This window comes from Syngnathus leptorhynchus, chromosome 4 (assembly GCF_054491065.1).
Source record: "Syngnathus leptorhynchus isolate UIUO chromosome 4, UIUO_Slep, whole genome shotgun sequence".
NCBI lineage: Eukaryota > Metazoa > Chordata > Actinopteri > Syngnathiformes > Syngnathidae > Syngnathus > Syngnathus leptorhynchus.
The window spans coordinates 1,368,937-1,388,918 of NC_141198.1; the positions used below are offsets into that span (position 1 = coordinate 1,368,937).

General features: G+C 44.3%; 1 protein-coding gene across 6 annotated transcripts in view; it reads left to right on the plus strand.

The window, feature by feature from the left end:
• The window catches only part of fkbp15b (FKBP prolyl isomerase family member 15b), a 93,850-nt gene extending 74,683 nt beyond the window's left edge, over nucleotides 1–19,167 (plus strand). For 4 of the 6 annotated variants that reach the window (XM_085910766.1, XM_085910767.1, XM_085910769.1 and 1 more), the window contains 5 exons: nucleotides 7,303–7,404; nucleotides 9,770–9,877; nucleotides 17,304–17,875; nucleotides 18,253–18,355; nucleotides 18,556–19,165. In XM_085910766.1, coding sequence (XP_085766892.1) covers nucleotides 7,303–7,404; nucleotides 9,770–9,877; nucleotides 17,304–17,875; nucleotides 18,253–18,355; nucleotides 18,556–18,627 — 957 coding nt within the window. In that variant the 3' untranslated portion in view covers nucleotides 18,628–19,165. Of the gene's footprint in view, nucleotides 1–7,302; nucleotides 7,405–9,769; nucleotides 9,878–17,303; nucleotides 17,876–18,252; nucleotides 18,356–18,555 lie in introns of all 6 variants that reach the window. The other 2 variants (XM_085910768.1, XM_085910770.1) reach the window with 2 other exon arrangements.
• Nucleotides 19,168–19,982: the final 815 nt, after the last annotated feature.

A 19,982-nucleotide genomic window follows, 5' to 3' on the forward strand; every position in this document is an offset into this window, starting at 1 on the left:
CGCAGATCCACAGATTTCCGTGTTTTTTTTTTCCCATCAAAAGTATCATTTTCGTAAATTGTGTATATCAGTTGAGAATTTTTTTATATATATCCATGGGGTGGGGGTATGGAAGCAGCCGGCCAGCCGGGCAACGTTAGCCTCGGCGAATCGCCAGCATTCACCCGACGGCATCTTTTGGCGCTGTGAGGACGGAAATCTGCTTGCCTCCGTAAACCTGACTCACTGCCAGCAGTGATGCGACAAAATTTTTGGCAGTATTTTGGTGCTACTTTCGTAACATCATTTCCACTAGTTAACTTACGCAGAGAACTAGTGTTTTTGCACCGCCACAATGTAAATTTGCGATTGGGTTTTCATCACTTGTAGATGAGTTATTTAGCTAGATCTAGGGCCTACTCAGCAAAAGTGTTCGCCAGCATGAGGATCGTGCCAGGGAAATAGACAAGCCGAACGGGATCAAGAACTGCTTCAGATGGGCATGGCTCAAGAGCAGCGTCATTGTACAACACGGAACACAATCCATAAACCACGTGCCTGACGGAACATATCCGGAAAGTAGATATCCCGGGGAAGGTTTTCTGTATTTTCTGTCAAGATATGATCAGCTATAGAGGTCGCGGTGCTAGGAACATGAAGGAGCACATCGAAACAAAAAAACGCAAAGGTACTTTTTTACTTTTACAAGAATGTGGGTTTAGAAAGTAACATGATTTTACATGTAACCTAATGTTACGCTATTGTCATGATGTTGTCATGATATCGTTAAAGAATAAATCTTCAATGATATATGTACACCGCTTAAAAAAGTTAAAAGAAAGGAACAAAATGATACCACATCTTTTGAAGTTTTTAGCCTACAGAGGGATCAGTATATAGAGACCCCAAAAATGTAAGTGGAAAGAATTATGTGGCAGGCTCGTCCATTTTGCTTAAATTCAATTTCTGCAATTCAAAACTCTTTTCAATATCTTGTGTAGACCCCACATGCTTGTATGCATGCTTTACAACGTCGCGGCATGCTCCTAATGAGACGATGGATGGTGTCTTGTGGGATGTCCTCCCAGATCTGTCTAAGGGCATCAGTGAGCTCCTGCAAAGTCTAACGAGCAACCTGGCGGCGTCTGATGGACCGAAACATTATGTGCCAAAAGTGTTCTATCGGGTTTAGATCAGGTGATCGTGAGGGCCATTCAATGGTGTCAATTCCTTCATCCTCCAGATACTGTCTGCATACTCTTGCCACATGAGGATGAATGTCGTGGCCCAGGAGGAACCCAGGACCTACTGCTCCAGCGTAGGGTCTGACCATGGTTGCAAGGATTTCATCCCGATACCTAATGGCAGTCAGACTGCCGTTCTCTAGCCTGTAGAGGTCTGTTCGTCCCCCCATGGAAATGCTTCCCCAGACCATCACTGACCCACCACCGAACCGGTCATGCTGAATGATGTTGCATGCAGCATAGCGCTCTCCTTGGCTTTTCCAGACCCTTTCACGTCTATCACAGGTGCTCAGAGTAAAACTGCTCTCATCTGTTAAAAGCACCAGGGGCCACCCTCGTGAAGTCTGTATCTGACTGTTTGGGCAAAAACATTCACACCAGTAGCCTGCTGAAGGTCATTCTGCTTGCACAAAGCAGCGGATATCGGTCCTGCTGATGGGATGAGGACTGTCTACGGCCCTGTGCAGCTCTCCTAGAGTAACTTCCTGTCATCCTGGTTGAGGTTTAAAAAAGTCCTGTTTTGGGGACCATCTCGTTGTTGCCCCTCTAGTGTACCTGTTGTTAATTCCATCAACACCAATGCAGCTGAAAGTGATAAACAACCCCCTCTGCCATGTGCCTGACCAAAACCTCATCAAAAAAGTTTAATTGAATTTATGCCATTCCCTGATAAAAAACTCTTCCTTTAATTTTTCTGAGCAGTGTGTATATAGATAGATAGATAGATAGATAGATAGATAGATAGATAGATAGATAGATAGATAGATAGATAGATAGATAGATAGATAGGGTGTGTGTGTGTGTGTGTGTGTGTGTGTGTGTGTGTGTGTGTGTGTGTGTGTGTGTATATACACACACACACGCACACCGCATTTATTCTAATTATCGCCCAGGGCGGTCGATATTTAAGGGCACTGAAATGGGCGATAATATATATATTTTATAGTAAATATATTTTGTAGATTTACTAGAACAGCGGCTTTTTTTATCTACCTCTAACACCGAGGTGCGTCAATTGACGCTCCATCGATGCGACACGTTACCGTCACACATCACATGTTGCGTACATAATGTTATCGCAATCGTCTTGTTCGAGCGCACGCCTCGATAACGTAATTGTGTGAGGATATTGTAGCGGAGTGACGAGTGTAATTGTACAAACCGGATTCGGTTGAAGTTGGGAAACTGTGTAAAATGTAAATAAAAACACAATACAACGATTTGAAAATCCTTCTCACCCTATATTCAATTGAATACACTACAAAGACAACATATTTAATGTTCAAACTGATCAACTTATTTTTTATTTTTTTTGACAAATAATATTTAACTTAGAATTTCTTGGCTTCAACACGTCCAGTAGAAGTTGGGAAAGGTGGCAAAAAATAATGAGAAAGCTGAGAAAAGCTAATGAAACACCTATTTGGAACATCCCACATGTGATCAGGCTAATTGAGAACAGGTGGGTACCATGATTGGGTATAAAAGGAGCCTCCCCAAACAAGGTCCCGATTGGCCGAATGGTTCTAGCTTTTCCCTTGGGTTCGGGAGAGGTGGGTTCGAATCTTGACCAGTGGCCTAGTAGTAGAGTGTCCGCCCTGAGCCTGGAAGGTTGTGGGTTCAAACCGCGGCCGGGTCATACCATAGACTATAAAAACCCATTGCCTCCCTGCTTGGCACTCAGCATTAAGGGTTGGAATTGGGGGGTGAGATCACCAAATGATTCCCGAGCGCGGCACCGCTGCTTCTCACTGCTCCCCTCTCCCCCAGGGGATGGATCAAAATCACATGGGGATGGGTTAAATGCAGAGGACAAATTTGACCACACCCAGAAGTGTGTGTGACGATGATCATTGGGACTTGGGGACTCAGTCATTCACAAGCAAGGATGGGGTGAGTTTCATCACCACAACTACATGAGAAAATAGTTGAACAGTTTAAGAACAAAATTTCTCAAAAATTGCAAGGAATTTAGGGATTTCAACATCTACGGTCCTGAATATCATCAAAAAGTTCAGAGAATCTGGTGAAATCCCTGCACGTAAGTGCCACGGCCGGAAACCAAGACTGAATGACCGTGACCTTCGATCCCTCAGACGCCACTGCCTTAAAAACCGACATGAGTGTGTAAAGGATATCACCAAATAGGCTCAGAAAAACTTCAGAAAACCACTGTCGGTAAATACAGTTCATCACTACATCAGTAAGTGCAGGTGAAAACTCAACCATGCAAAGCAAAAGTCGTTTATGAACAACATCCAGAAATGCCGCCGGGTTCTTTGGGCCTGAGCTCATGTAAAATGGACTGATGCACATTGGACAAGTGTTTTGTGGTCTGATGAGTCTACTTTTCAAATTGTTATTGGAAACACTGGACGTCGTGTCCTCTGGACCAAAGAGGAAGCGGACCATCCAGACTGTTATCAACGCAAAGTTCAAAAGCCAGCATCTGTGATGGTATGGGGGTGCATTAGTTCCCATGGCATGGGTGACTTACATTTCTGTGAAGGCAACATAAATGCTGAAAAGTACATACAGATTTTGGACCAACATATGCTGCCATCCAAGAGATGTCCTTTTCATGGACGTCGGCGCTTATTTCAGCAAGCCACATTCTGCACATGTTACAACAGCGTGGCTTTGAAGCAAAAGAGTCCAGGTTCTCACCTGGCCCACTTGCAGTCCAGACCTGTCTCCCATTGAAAATGTGTGGCACATTATGAAGCATAAAATACGACAGGGCAGACCCCGGACTGTTGAACAACTGAAGCGGTTCATCGAGCAAGAATGGGAAAGAATTCCACGAGAAGCTAAGAGAATTAGTCTCCTCTCTTCCAAAACGTTTAAGTGTTATTAAAAGGAAAGGTGATGTAATGAAGTGGCAAACATGCCCTTTCCCAACTTCTACTGCACGTGTTGCAGCCGTGAAATTCTAAGTTAATTATTATTTGAAGAATTAAATAAAGGTTATGGGTTTGAGCATTAAATATGTTGTCTTTGTAGTGTATTTAATTGAATATAGGTTGAAAAGGATTTTCAAATCATTGTATTTTGTTTTTATTTACACTTTACACAATTTCCCGACTTCAACCGAATCCGGTTTGTATCATAGTTTATGTAGAAAACCAATTTAAAAGGGACATTGGACGTGCTGTCAAATCAGTCATATTTAAACTTGCGCAATGAAGTCGGCATGCGGTCACGGAGGCAAACGTAAGTTTTGGGGGGAATTTTTAGCAGCATGGGCAATAATTAGAGGTATCAATGTTTTTTATTTATGTCATCGCTAACACACACTGGACGATTATTAGAATATGGGCGATAATTAGAATAAATACGGTATATACACATACACACCTTATTATTATTAAAACTTCAAACTGAAAATTTCAGAGGAAAATGAAAGTTTACATTAGACTTCATCGGTGACATCTAACGAGGCTCGTGTTATATGCCGACGTCATGGTGTTGGAGTCTTTGATTTATTCCCTGCTGTTTGTTCACATTGCCATGGTTTTGCTGCTTTTTCTTCTGAGACTAATCATCCCCACAATTGTTGCATATGTCTGGAATGTAACCTGTACATGTTTTTGGTTATGGGAAAGTAATAGTAGAGTGACCAAAATGGCAATCATGTCGTTGCTAGGAAGAGGGTTCATAAGGTTACGGTTTCAGACCCTTGTGGTCGTCAATATCCATTAAACAACCAAAAAATGTGGATGAGAAGGTTCAGCCCAGTCCTAACACAAATTAAAAAATCCAGTGAGCCTTTCACAAATGTTATTCGAGTTGTAGAAGGAATTTTGTATGATAGAGATTTTTTTTGCTGTGGGGGATCTTTTCACTGGTGAACTTGTACTGTCCTTATTTGATTGTACGTTGCTCTGAGTATAGTATGTCACGCCAGTAAAAGGTGCATCATAAGAATGGCAAAAAACCCACGTCGCTCCAGAGAATAAGTTGCGTCTTGGGAGGGAAATTTCCATCTATCATCTGAACGGTTTATCTTCAAAATTAAGAGACAAAGAACATCAGAGCTCAAACTTGTCCCCCAAATCCTAGTACCTTTATGGTGCACTTCTTCAAATAAAAAAAACATTTTGTTCAAATGTGCCGTTCATTTATTCTGAGTGCCGAAGCGCATCAGCCAATACAAAGAAAGGAAACAGTTCAAGCACAAGCAGCCAATTACTTAATATTGGCTTTGTTTATTACAGTAACTAACATGCTGTATTATTATCCGATTGATAATTTATTTCCTTGAGATTTTTATACAGAGCAATTTGAAACCATTTCACGTATGTTAATACCAGTTTTTGAGCTTTCAACACATCTGTCAAGAAAAAATCTGCTGCCATGTCTGCATAAGACAATGGACGCTTAAGTAATTAAAGTGTACTACGTTGAGGTCTTGCTGGGGAAAGGGACCAATATTATAAAATTTGGTCAATATCGTGTAACCAGAATTGCGTTTTTTCACCTTCGTAATATTGCTAAGATTCGCCCAGTCCCCTCGACCGGTTATACATGCGTTTATCACGTCGCGCCTGGACTACTGTAATGCATTATTCTCTGGTCTTCCCAAGTCCAGCATCAAAAGTCTACAGTTAGTACAAAATGCTGCTGCAAGGCTGCTCTCACGGACAAGAAAATTTGATCACATTACCCCAATATTAGCCAACTTACACTGGCTCCCGGTCCATTTAAGATGTGACTTCAAGGTTCTTCTATTAACCTATAAATCATTGCATGGCTTAGCGCCTTCATATCTCGTCGACCTAGTTATTCCTTGTGTTCCGTCTCGTAACCTTCGTTCGCAAAACGCTAGTCTTTTAGTGACACTGAGGGCCAAGAAAATGTCTGCAGGGTCTAGAGCATTTTTTATTCAGGCTCCAGAGCTCTGGAATGCCCTACCAATGGATATTAGAACTGCTACCTCAGTAGAAACATTTAAGACACGTTTAAAGACGTATTTCTATGATATGGCCTTTAATTAACCTGTAGTAGCCGATTCGGCTGGAGTTTGTTTTTGCTCCCTCTCCCCGACCCCACTCCCCCCACCCCTCCCCGGCTGGGGAGGTGGTTAGGTGACACCCAAGCTGACGACGGCTATCTAGATTCTCGTGGACCAATTCAGCATGAGGGAACTGCAGCAGAATACCCTCCTAGAGGACACTGCCAGGACAATCGAAGGCTCCTCCGACAGCTCTTCGCTTTGGCCTGGACATCCACTTTTTGATTTCCATATTATCTATTTTATGTGCCCTCTTTGCATCCATTGCAGCCTGGTGATCCTGAAAGGGGGATCCTTCCATCTGTGGTCCCTTCTCAAGGTTTCTCATTTTTCCCCTGGTAGGGGTTTTTGGAGTTTTTCCTTGCCCTTTTGGGGATCAGGGGATGCTTTGAGAATAATTGTCAATTGTTTGTCTATGTGAAGCCTTTTGAGACTGCTTGTGATTTAGGGCTATACAAATAAACCTGACTTGAATTGACGTCCCCATTTTTATGTCTAGTCTTCTATTTGCCAAAATAATCCCCCCTCTACCTTTAATGCACGGCGCCATGAGGACACCAGATATTGACCAAACGTCGCATTATTACTCCCTTTCCCCAGCAGGACGTCAATGGGTACACTTCAAAGCATGCCCATAACTGAAGTGGGAGAGGCGCGACTCAGTGGTTAGGGTGGCCGTCTCCCACCTCAGAGTTTTGGAGTTAGATCCCCAGCCATTGTGACCATGTCATAGTGCCCTTGAGCAAGACACTGAACTCCCAGTTGCTCCTGAAGGTGTGTTATCAGTGGGTTGATGAACAAGCATTGTGAAGCGCTTTCAGAATCAGCTTTATTGACCAGCTTTATTGAGTAACAAAGAGAAAAACGTGCTATATCCATACTAGTGTTAGCTCATAACTGAAGAGCCTAGGGTCCTTTTGTTTTACAACTGGAAATGCTGCTACCAAATAATGGACTAGACTCTGAACATTTTCATACATACCAGTACTTTGAATTAAATATGACTTCCTTTTCCTTTCTTTCTCTTACTTATGCACTTTTTTCTGTATTAACTACAAATACCAGGGGTCACACAATGCCACTGTTAAGGAGTTACTCGAGAGAAGAGTGGCTGAACTTGAGATGAAATTGACTGAGCAAGAAAGTTTAGCAGATACAGCAAAAGAGGTAAAAAGTATTTTTTTATTTGTTTTTGCTCCTAATGCACACAGTGTCATGCAGTGGAACCGCAAAAGATGAATGCCACTGAGGTGGTACTGTGTAATTCAAAATTTGACCAACGGCTGAGCAGTTGCAGAACATTTTGTTTGAGATTGCCTTGATTGCCTTGAGATTTCTTTGCACCCAACAAAAGTTCAAGACACACTGGGCCAGATTTCTTCTTCTTCACAAGTTTATTGAGCAACCCAATCTAACAAATTTAACCAATTTTAAATGGTTATTGTCAAAGGGGAAAAGCTTTTGGGAGGAGAGAAGTGGTAACTGGAAATAAAGCATAAAGAACACTATCTGAGAAATTTGATGGTGCCTCAATAAGGTGTTGTCTGTTTTGCTGCACTGCACGGAATGTCTTGAATTTGTGCAGGGTATAATTAATTTGAAGACTATCAAGGCCAATTTGCTTGCAAAGAGGAATTTGACCCAAAACACTGATAAAAGTGTGGGTAAAAACAAAACCATGGCCCATTCTGAACTAGCCTTGTTTTAACGCTGATCTAAATCTGATTGAACATCTGTTGAAGAAGCTGAAACATACAGACTGGTGAACGCACCCTTCAAACCTGAGAAGTTTGCTTGGGAGGAGAGGGCTGGTTGACACACACAGAAGTCTCCTAGTTACAGAAATAGTTTGATTGCTGTGATTTATGGCGTGTTAAAGCTCTGCCAGAGGTGGAGGTTGAAGCTCTTTTTGACAGGGTATTCTGCTAGACGTTCCCAGCAGACCCTCACAGTACGTTTGGGTCTGCCAGGTCGGACCGGCATCTTCCCCCATCATTGGAGCCAACCCATCACTAGGTGGTGATCAGTTGACAGCTCAGCCCCTCTCTTCACCCAAGTGTCCAAAACATGCGGCCGCATATCCGAGGACACGACTACAAAATCAATCATCAAACTGCAGCCTAGGGTGTCCTGGTGCCAAGTGCACACATGGACACCCTTATACTTGAACTTACTTGATGTTCATTATGGACAATCCATGTCGAGCACAGAAGTCCAATAATAGAACACCGCTCGGGTTCTGATCAAGGGGGGGCGTTCCTCCCTCACGCCCTTCCACGTCTCACTGTCATTGCCCACGTTGGCATTGAAGTCACCCAGCAGAACGATGGAGTCCCCAGAAGAAGCGCTCTCCAGCACTTCCTTCAAGGACTCCAAAAATGGTGGGTATTCTTCTGACCTGCCGTTTGGTGCATAGATACAAACAACAGTCGGGACCCGTCCTCACACCCGAAGGCAGAGGGAGGCTACCCTGACGTTCACCAGTGGTGAACCCCAATGTGCAGGTGCCCAGCCGGGGGGCAATAGGCATGCCCACACCTGCTCGACCCCTCTCACCGTGGGCAACTCCAGAATGGAAGAGAGTCCAGCCCCTCTCAAGAGGACTTGTACCAGAACCCAAACTGTGTGTGGAGGCAAGTCCAACTATGTCTAGTCGGAACTTTTCTGCTTCACACTAGCTTCACACTCATGCTCCTTTCCTGCCAGAGAGGTGACATTCCTTGTTCCAAGAGCCAGCTTCTGCAGCCGGGGATCAGACTGACAAGGTCCCTGCCCTTGGCCGCCGCCCAGCTCACTTACCACCTGACCCCTTTGGCCCCTCCCACAGGTGGTGAGCCCATGGGAAGGGAGACCCACGTTTGCTTTTCGGGCTGTGGCTGGCCAGGCCCCATGGGCAAAGGCCCGGCCACCAGACGCTCGCCTTCGAGCCCCAACTCCAGGCCTGGCTCCAGAGGGCTACCTCAGTGACCTGCATCTGGGCGAGGGAAAATGAAATCCATTTATAGTATTCCTCATAAGGGCTTTTTGTGACCCGTGCTTTGTCTGGCCCCTCACTTAGGACCCTTTTGCCATGGGTGACCCTGCCAGGGGCATAAAGCCCCAGACAACTTGGCTCTTAGGATCATTAGGACACGCAAACCATGATAAGGTGACGACTCACGGAGGGGTTTCTTGTTGTCTATAATGCTAATCAGTTATTAGCAGTCAGGAAAAGCGAAAAACGGGAGCTAGGGAACAGCAGCCTAAAAACATGTCAATGACCTTAGACCCCAGCCTTCCAAATTATCTTGGATAGAAAGGAAGATGGCTGTACATTGAAAAGGAAAGAAAACTAAATAACTGTTATTTTTGTTATGAATATATTGACCAACCGAATATATTGACATCCCGCTAGGATCAAAGATCACATCACTACCTGTTAGTGTCACATTTCATTCATTCTTCAAGGTTCTATTATTTCTTCAGTGTGTCTTTGTTCATAGTTGAGTCTTGCTTACTTTTGACACTGACTCAAGAACTTGTGATACTTTAGGTGAAACGTGTGATGAATGGTGTATTTCATTCTCTACGAGGAGAGTTTGACCTCAGTGAATCATACAGTGGACATACTGTACTTGCTGTGCTTATAAAAACCATCAAGGTAAGTGTAAACAAATATTTTTGGGAGATTTTGTACATTCAGTACAAATAAAACACATGCAGTATACAAGGGCTATACAAATAAACCTGTGTTCCTTTGATTGAAAGACAAATGTAAAATGTGTAATGTTAAATGTTTAAGGTGGGTGTATTTTGCAAATTTACAGATTACTTTCAAAGGCATGTAATATCAAGCACTCACACACATACACACATACACAAAGAAACACACAAAACAAAATCTAATTAGAGCATCTGCCAGAAATTTGATCATGTAATAGTTTTATAATTCAATGTATAAAACAATCAGATGTTTTATACTGTACAAACATAATAAACAATGGTCTCAGACTGATGCCTATAATTTGGCATTTTATCGATGAGTCGGTGGCGCTCTCTGTTCCCATGCATAGAGAGGATTTTACTGATGTTGCCTGCTTTAAAAACATTTTTTATGCCTGTGGCATGCACTTAACATACGTGATCCTACAATAAAATTATATTTACAGTTTGTTTATTAAAAGATGGTTTTCAGTAAGTCAACAACAATAACTTCAATAACCATTGATAATTTTATTCAAAATATGATTATTAAAAATGCTTCACAAATCCTGTAAAGAATGAATAGCACATTCTTCTGGCGAAGAAAGCTCAGCGCCGCCTGTACTTTCTGCGGAAACTCAGGCGAGCAAGTGCTCCTCCTGCCATCATGATTCCTTGGTAGAATGAATCCTCTCAACGTGGAGGAGCAGCGGCTCTACTCAGAGTCTCTCCCGGATGACCGAACTTCTCACCCTATCTCTAAGGGAGAGCCCGGACACCCTGCGGAGGAAACTCATTTCAGCCGCTTGTATCCTGGATCTCGTTCTTTCGGTCACGACCCATAGCTCGTGACCATAGGTGAGGGTAGGAGCGTAGATCGACCGGTAAATCGAGAGCTTTGCCATTTGGCTCAGCTCTCTCTTCACCACGACAAACCGGTACAGAGTCCGCATTACTGCCGACGCTGCACCGATCCGCCTGTCGATCTCGCGCTCCATCCTGCCCTCACTCGTGAACAAGACCCCAAGATACTTGAACTCCTCCACTTGGGGCAGGATCTCATCCCCGATCCGGAGAGGGCATTCCACCCTTTTCCGACCGAGGACCATGGACTCGGATTTGGAGGTGCTGACCCTCATCCCGACCGCTTCACACTCTGCTGCGAACCGCTCCAGTGAGAGCTGGAGATCACGGACTGAAGAAGCCAACAGCACCACGTCATCTGCAAAAAGCAGTGACGCGATGCTGAGGTCCCCAAACCGGACCCCCTCAACGTCTCGGCTACGCCTAGAAATTCTGTCCATAAAAATTATGAACAGAATCGGTGACAAAGGGCAGCCTTGGCGGAGTCCAACCCTCACTGGGAACGAATCCGACTTACTGCCGGAAATGCGGACCAAACTCTGGCATCGGTGATACAGGGACCGAACCGCCCTTATCAGTTGGCTCGGCACCCCGAAGCACCCTCCAGAGAACCTCCCGAGGGACACGGTCGAATGCCTTCTCCAAGTCCACAAAACACATGTGGACTGGTTGGGCAAACTCCCATGCACCCTCGAGGATCCTGCCGAGGGTGTAGAGCTGGTCCACTGTTCCACGGCCAGGACGAAAGCCACACTGCTCCTCCTGAATCCGAGGTTCGACCTCCCGACGGATCCTCCTCTCCAGCACCCCTGAATAGACCTTACCAGGGAGGCTGAGGAGTGTGATTCCCCTGTAATTGGAACACACCCTCCGGTCCCCCTTCTTAAAGAGGGGAACCACCACCCCAGTCTGCCAATCCAGAGGCACCGTCCCCGATGTCCACACAATGCTGTAGAGGCGTGTCAGCCATGACAGCCCCACAACATCCAGAGCCTTTAAGAACTCCGGGCGGATCTCATCCACCCCCGGGGCCTTGCCACCGAGGAGTTTTTTTAACTAAGTCAGTGACTTCGACCTCCAAGATTGGAGAGTCCGCCTCAGAGTCCTCAGGCCCTGCTTCCACAATGGAAGGCGTGTCGGTGGAATTCAGGAGGTCTTCGAAGTATTCCCCCCACCGACTCACGACATCCCGAGTCGAGGTCAGGAGCACACCATCTCCACTGTAAACAGTGTTGACCGTGCACTGCTTCCCCCTCCTGAGACGCCGTATGGTGGACCAGAATTTCCTCGAAGCCGTCCGGAAGTCATTCTCCACCCAAACTCCTCCCACGCCCGAGTTTTTGCCTCAGCAACCACCGAAGCCGCGTTCCGCTTGGCCATCCGGTACCTGTCAGCTGCCTCCGGAGTCCCGCAGGCCAAAATGGCCCTCTAGGACTCCTTCTTCAGCTTGACGGCATCCCTTACCGCCGGTGTCCACCAGCGAGTTCGGGGATTGCCGCCACGACAGGCACCAACAACCTTACGGCCACATCTCCGGTCGACTGCCTCAACAATGGAGGCGCGGAACAAGGTCCACTTGGACTCAATGTCCCCCGCCTCCCCCGGGACGTGGGAAAAGCTCTGCCGGAGGTGGGAGTTGAAGCTCTTCCTGACAGGGGATTCTGCCAGACATTCCCAGCAGACCCTCACAGAGCGTTTGGGTCTGCCAGGTCGGACCGGCATCTTCCCCACCATCGGAGCCAACCCACCACCAGGTGGTGATCAGTTGACAGCTCCGCCCCTCTCTTCACCCGAGTGTCCAAAACATGCGGCCGCAAATCCGATGACACGACTACAAGGTCGATCAACGAACTGCGGCCTAGGGTGTCCTGGTGCCAAGTGCACACATGGACACCCTTATGCTTGAACATGGTGTTCATTATAGAAAATCCGTGTCGAGCACAGAAATCCAATAATAGAACACCGCTCGGGTTCAGATCGGGGGGGCCGTTCCTCCCAATCACGCCCTTCCAGGTCTCACTGTCATTGCCCACGTGAGCATTGAAGTCACCCAGTAGAACGATGGAGTCCCCAGAAGGAGCGCTCTCCAGCACTTCCTCCAGGGACTCTAAGAAAGGTGGGTACTCTGAGCTGCCGTTCGGTGCATAGACACAAACAACAGTCAGGACCCGTCCCCCCACCCGAAGGCGGAGGGAGGCTACCCTCTCGCTCACCGAGGTGAACCCCAATGTGCAGGCGCCCAGCCGGGGGGCAATAAGTATGCCAACACCTGCTCGACGGCTCTCACCGTGGGCAACTCCAGAGTGGAAGAGAGTCCAGGCCCTCTCGAGAGGGCTTGTACCAGAGCCCAAACTATGTGTGGAGGCAAGTCCGACTATGTCTAGTCGGAACCTTTCTGCCTCACACACCAGCTCGGGCTCCTTTCCAGCCAGAGAGGTGACATTCCATGTCCCTAGAGCCAGCCTCTGCAGCCGGGGATCGGACCGCCAAGGTCCCCGCCTTTGGCCGCCGCCCAGCTCACTTTGCACCCGACCCCTTTGGCCCCTCCTATAGGTGGTGAGCCCATTGGAAGGGGGACCCACGTTTTCTTTTCGGGCTATGCCCGACTGGACCCCATGAGCGAAGGGCCGGCCACCAGGCGCTCCCCTTCGAGCCCCACCTCCAGGCCTGGCTCCAGAGAGGGGCCCCGGTGACCCGCGTCCGGGCGAGGGAAAACGACATCCATATATTGTATTCCTCATAAGGGGTCTTCTGAGCCGTGCTTTGTCTGGCCCCTCACCTAGGACCCTTCTGCCATGGGTGACCCTACCAGGGGCATGAAGCCCCAGACAACATGGCTCCTAGGATCATAGGGGCACGCAAACCCCTCCACCACGATAAGGTGACGACTCACTACTTTATATTTAGCTGTCGAGCTGATCTTTCTCAGCAATTTCTTGTCGCACAAAACGTATGTGTGAAAGTCTTTGCAAGATATAGTTTTAAAATTGTATTCCACAAATAATATTCCTTTCAAATGAGATCCCCATCAGTGAAAAAAACTCAATTTTGCATTGTGAAGAGGAAGTGCAAAGACAAACTGTGCAATCATCTGCAGTTGTTAGTGGCATGCAGCTTTCTCTGGCTTTTTTCAGATTGACAACTTGGTCAAAACATTTAATATCATAAATTGGCACTCCTTTCTTTCCAAGGTACTTGATGCAGGCTCACTCATGTCCATTCACATGAATGGTGAGAACTCTTCCGTAGGTGTCATCCACTTCTCTAGATACTCCAAACATGAACTGTATATGCCGAGCACATCAGCCATGAATTTGTCACGGCCCTCTTCAAATCATTCTCTGTGATTTTCAGCAGTCCCTTATAATTTAGGGACATGAAATTGTTGTTCTTCCTTTCAATAACAATGTTGTGGATGCGGCTCAATATTTTCTTTAAGTCAGGGTAAAACGAGGATGGCTCATCACTAGCCCCATTTATTTTGTTTTTTTTATCAGGAAAGTGAAAGAAGTTAAAATTAATTATTTTATCCATTCATTTTGGAATAATAATAAAACAATTGTCTTTTAAAAACACCCACTTTTAATGAGGAATGGGCCACCCCCTGTCCTTGTCTTGGTTGATGATGTCAGAAGGCAGCGATCACAATTTCCCCGTTCAAAATCATTGTAAAGACTATCAGTTAAAATGTGCGAAAACAGCAATCAATTGGCACCACAATTTTTATGGACGTTTTTACTTATGACGACTTCAACATACCACTAGGATTAGCTTCTTTGTGGTTGATTTAAGGGAAATCATGTCTCTTTCCTTTCACCAGTCACCAACATATGCAAACACGACAATGTATGTGTTGTATGTTTTATATATAGTTTTATAGTTTAATTCATATTTTATCATACCAGTTAAAATTGAAGAAAATCTTGTTTTGTTCAGATATAAACCGCACCGGATTATAAAACGCAGGTTTTTTAATGTTTAATTACCATTTGTTGACAGAGATAAAGGAGCTCTGCAATCATAGAAATGTATAAATCTCAGCGACGACCATAAAAACATTAATGTGCAGGGAACACTAGGAACACACAAATAGTAATAAATAAAATAGGACCACTTACAGGGGTAAAGTTGGCAATGCGATAAAAGCTACACGTAAAGCTCAGGAAAAGACATGACCCGGATAAAAAATACAGAAATGCCCTCCGCCCAGCAAAGAAACAGCAGTCCACAACCTTTTTACTAAGAAATGTATAAGTGTATTAGACATCACAAAAACCACAAAAACTTCATTGCACCGGACTACAAGCCGCAGGGTTCAAAGCTTGAGCAAAAAGTAGTTTATAGTCCGGAAAATACGGTAGTACAAACCGGATTCGGTTGAAGTTGGGAGATTGTGTAAAATGTAAATAAAACCAAAATACAATGATTTGAAAATCCTTTTCAACTTATGTTCAATTGAATACTCTACAAAGACAACATATTTAATGCTCAAACTCATCAACTTTATTTTATTTTTCAAATAATAATTAACTTAGATATTAATTTCATGGCTGCAACATGTGCAATAGAAGTTGGGAAACGGCATGTTCACCTTTCCTTTTAATAACACTCAAACGTTTTGGAAGAGAGGAGACTAATTCTCTTAGCTTCTCGTGGAATTCTTTCCCATTCTTGCTCGATGAACCGCTTCAGTTGTTCAACAGTCCGGGGTCTGCCCTGTCGTATTTTATGCTTCATAATGTGCCACACATTTTCAATGGGAGACAGGTCTGGACTGCAAGTGGGCCAGGTGAGAACCTGGACTCTTTTGCTTCAAAGCCACGCTGTTGTAACATGTGCAGAATGTGGCTTGCTGAAATAAGCGCCGACGTCCATGAAAAGGACATCTCTTGGATGGCAGCATATGTTGGTCCAAAATCTGTATGTACTTTTCAGCATTTATGTTGCCTTCACAGAAATGTAAGTCACCCATGCCATGGGAACTAATGCACCCCCATACCATCACAGATGCTGGCTTTTGAACTTTGCGTTGATAACAATCCGGATGGTCCGCTTCCTCTTTGGTCCGGAGGACACGACGTCCAGTGTTTCCAAAAACAATGTGAAAAGTGGACTCATCAGACCACAAAACACTTGTCCATTGTGCATCAGTCCATTTTACTTGAGCTCGGGCCCAGAGAACCCGGCGGCGTTTCTGGATGTTCAGCTCAGTGGCCCAGTAGTAGAGTGTCCGCCCTGAGACTGGAAGGTTGTGGGTTCAAACCCTGGCCGGGTCATACCAAAGACTATAAAAATGGAACCCATTGCCTCCCTGCTTGGCACTCAGCATTAAGGGTTGGAATTGGGGGGTTAGATCACCAAAAATGATTCCCGAGCGCGGCGCCGCTGCTGCTCACTGCTCCCCTCTCCCCCAGGGGATGGATCAAAATCACATGGGGATGGGTTAAATGCAGAGGACAGAGCCCTTTGAGACTGCTTGTGATTTAGGGCTATATAAAAACTTGACTTGACTTGGATGTTGTTCATAAACGGCTTTCGCTTGGCATGGTACAGTTTTAACCCGCACTTACTGATGTAGTGACAAACTGTATTTACTGACAGTGGTTGAATTGTGTTCATTATGTCTCCATTGATGATAGCCATTGTCATCCTTTGTTCAGACAAATTGAGCAGGTCTTACCTTAACAAATATTTCTGACAGTTTCGGCAGCAACTTCCGCCTTCTTCGGAGAGTGTCACACGATGGTGTGTGTGACATGTCTTTTTCAGCTGTTGTTACTACGAGGGCGTGACCCTCCTGTCAGATTTGACAGGTGGGTCATACCCCCTGCTGTCCTCTCGCCGCTCAAAAACACTGGTCCAGGTGTGTGAGAGCATGTATGCTCCCTCATCTCTGTTCATTTTTTCTGACTTCCATTGCCTCCATAATGCAGCGGTGGTGTCGGTTTTCTTTGGTGCGCATGACTCTGGCTTTGTTCCAATTCATGATATGGTTCCCCCTTTTGCAGTGATCTGTTATGGCTGATTTGTGGGTCTCTTGCAGTGCCTTTTCCTTTGTCGCTCTTGTATGTATCTTGTCCGTCTCCTTCTCGCATTCCTTTTAGTGTTCTTTCTTCCTTGTGCTGAAGCTCCTTCCCGTTTCACCGATGTATATTTTATTGCGTCTTTGACAGGGTATTTCAAATATTGCGTTCTCCATCGATTACTCTGGTAAAATTCGGAGTCATACAGGGTTTATATTTTATTGCGTCTTTGACAGGGTATTTCATATATTGCGTTCTCCATCGATTACTCTGGTAAAATTCGGAGTCATACAGGGTTTGTTTTTTTCCAACTTATTTTTGCGTTTGACACAACTCATTGACTTTTTCCCGAGCCCTACTTTTATGGAATCTATGTAGAATGACAAGTAATTATTAGTCCTCTATCTCTCTTAGTGGGCATTTGCAGCTGTGAAGCTTAGTACCCACTATTTCATTTGTTTCTGTGAATTTTCACTTAATGTATGAATGTATTTCCAGAACGTGACTTTGCAGCTCCTCCTTGACAAAGACTCCCCAACAAAAATTAAAAAGGAAGAGTTGGCAGATCAAGAAGAGGAAAGACGCAAAGATGATTTGAAACAAGAAGACAAGAAAAGATGTAACACATTCCTTGGAAATGAAGAAAGTGGTGTCAGCAAACCTAAAAGGGAGGCAGTTTGTGAGACAAAGAATGACCATCACCACAGAGGTGAGGACCAAATGTCAGATGGAGCTGAAGTACAGGCACCATTCTCCGTTTTACAGGAACTGTCTGACTTGGAAGCATTAGAGACCACACACATGCCAACATTAGGATCTCAAAAGAAGCAGGAGCAGGCAGTAGATGACACCGGTGTGGCTGCAAATCCAGAGGCTGGATCTCATGAGACTGTCCTAACTGAGGTCAAACAGGAGCAGAATGCTGACTTGAGTGAAGTGTCTGAGACAAGGATGGAAAATATAGAAACCTCAGGAGAAATGGATGCCGACTCTCAGAAATCTTTTGAACCCCCAGTTAAGCTGCCTCCACCACCAAATGAAGTTCTGCTCAGTCAGGCTAAAGAAAAAAGGTGGGTGCTCGCTTAGGAGTTTCTAATATTTTTCCTTGATCTTGTTGGTGCTTGCATTTTTGATATGGACTCACAATTATAGGTTGCAAATAATCATTTATGAGCCAGGGAGCATCTTGAACAAACTCAGAATGTACGGCCATCTACTTTTTCAAAAGCATGTTGGACTTGGCCAATAATACAATGCCACAAAATCTCTTTTCATAGTACATCACTCTCTTTCTCTCGCTGGCCCGCTCTTGCTTGCTCGCTCTCTCCATCTATCTCCCCCCACCCCTTCGCTCTCTCTGTTACGTATGCTTTCAAAGCTCTTGACAAGAATATTTTTAAAGGTACTGCCTAGTTACTGTTATATTATTCTGATTCTCTTGTCTCAGTGTGACTGGAAAATTGCTAATGGAAAACAGAGAGACCATTTTCGAGGTCCGAGCCATTGACAAATCCACTTCGCATCCAGTTTTGGAAGAGGAAGAGGAGGTGGTAAGCAGGAGTTACATAAGTCTATTTTTTTTCTATCATATTTGTAACTATTTTTTTATCATGAATTACATGTCAAACTGAATCCAATATGTTTGAGTGACGTGTTCATATTGAATTCAATAATTTATATATATTGCTATTTGGAGATGTGGTTTTCACATATTTGATTGGTTAATTAGTGTAACTTTTTTTTATTTCAGAGCTTGAAGGGATGTCCACCACCAGCTCCACTGTTTGGTGATAATAATGACGATGATGACCCTGACTTTTAAAATGAAAGTTAAAATGCAATGAAAATTCAAGCTAAGCAGATCAGAGACCATGCCTGCGTCAGCTAATGAATTTGAAAAAAATGACCAGATCAGATTCTGAACTTAATTTCTAAAATGAAATCTGTTTAAGATAATGTAGACATAAAGCTTGGAAACCCCAGTTCAAAAGCCCAGTTTTTGTTTAAAAAAAAAAAATTGTAACTAAGTGTAGAATTTCAAAACTGTTCCACAATTAATGTGACTTAACATATGCAACCCCCCCTTTCCAATCTTTAAGGGATGGAGAAAAAATAAACATGAGATAATGTGTGAAAACCTGGGATGCGACTGTATTCTGAACTGGACAATCACATTCACAATCATGTTAGACAGAAGTAAAGAGACACATGCATTTCCTTATATTTTTTGCAGTCTAGCTGACTTTTGAAGGTTTTGTGCTAACACTGGCTTTGTTTACATGGATGCATTTATTCAGAGCCTGATTTGAAGAAAAATGCTTCATGTACACACCCCATTCGGAAATCAAGCCCATTCCGATCAAGATTGTAATCCAAATGAGAGGAGTTTCTTCCAATATTTCTCGTGTGTGTGTGTGTGTGTGTGTGTGTGTGTGTGTGTGTGTGTGTGTGTGTGTGTGTGTGTGTGTGTGTGTGTGTGTGTGTGTGTGTGTGTGTGTGTGTGTGTATATGTATATATATATATACATATACATATATACACATACATCTATATATACATATAAACACACACACATATATATATATATATATATATATATATATATATATATATATATATATATATATACATACACGTGTGTGTGTGTGTGCGCGCGTCTGTGCGCGTGTGTGTGTGTGTGTGAGTGTGTGTGCGAGCGCGCGCGAGCGAGCGAGCGCGAGAGAGCGATATACACGAAATAAAATGATACGACTGGCATAAAACCAAATATAAACCACATAAAAATAAAACTCACAATTACGTTGACTTAGTGGGAGCTCTGAGCTTGTTTCTCAGGAACAAGCTGGTCCCATCTAGGCGTAATCGGAAACCGGTCCTTTCTAAATATAACTAGAATTTGCAATTCCTGAAGAAATTGCTTGTGAAGGTAAAGAAGTTGAATAAATACTCGGGGAATGCTGCAGAATGATGTTGAAACGAGTTGAATCGGTTGAAAAATGTAGAAAATAGAAGAGAAAAAGGAAATTTTGAAAAATTTGGTTGAATTTCAAATTTGAAAATGTGGAATTTTTGTTAAGCGGGAAGTTGTGGAATAGGTAGGAAAATGATGAACAGTTGAAAGTTGGAATGGGTTGAATCGGTTGAAAAATGTAGAAATGAGAGTTGAAAAACAAAAT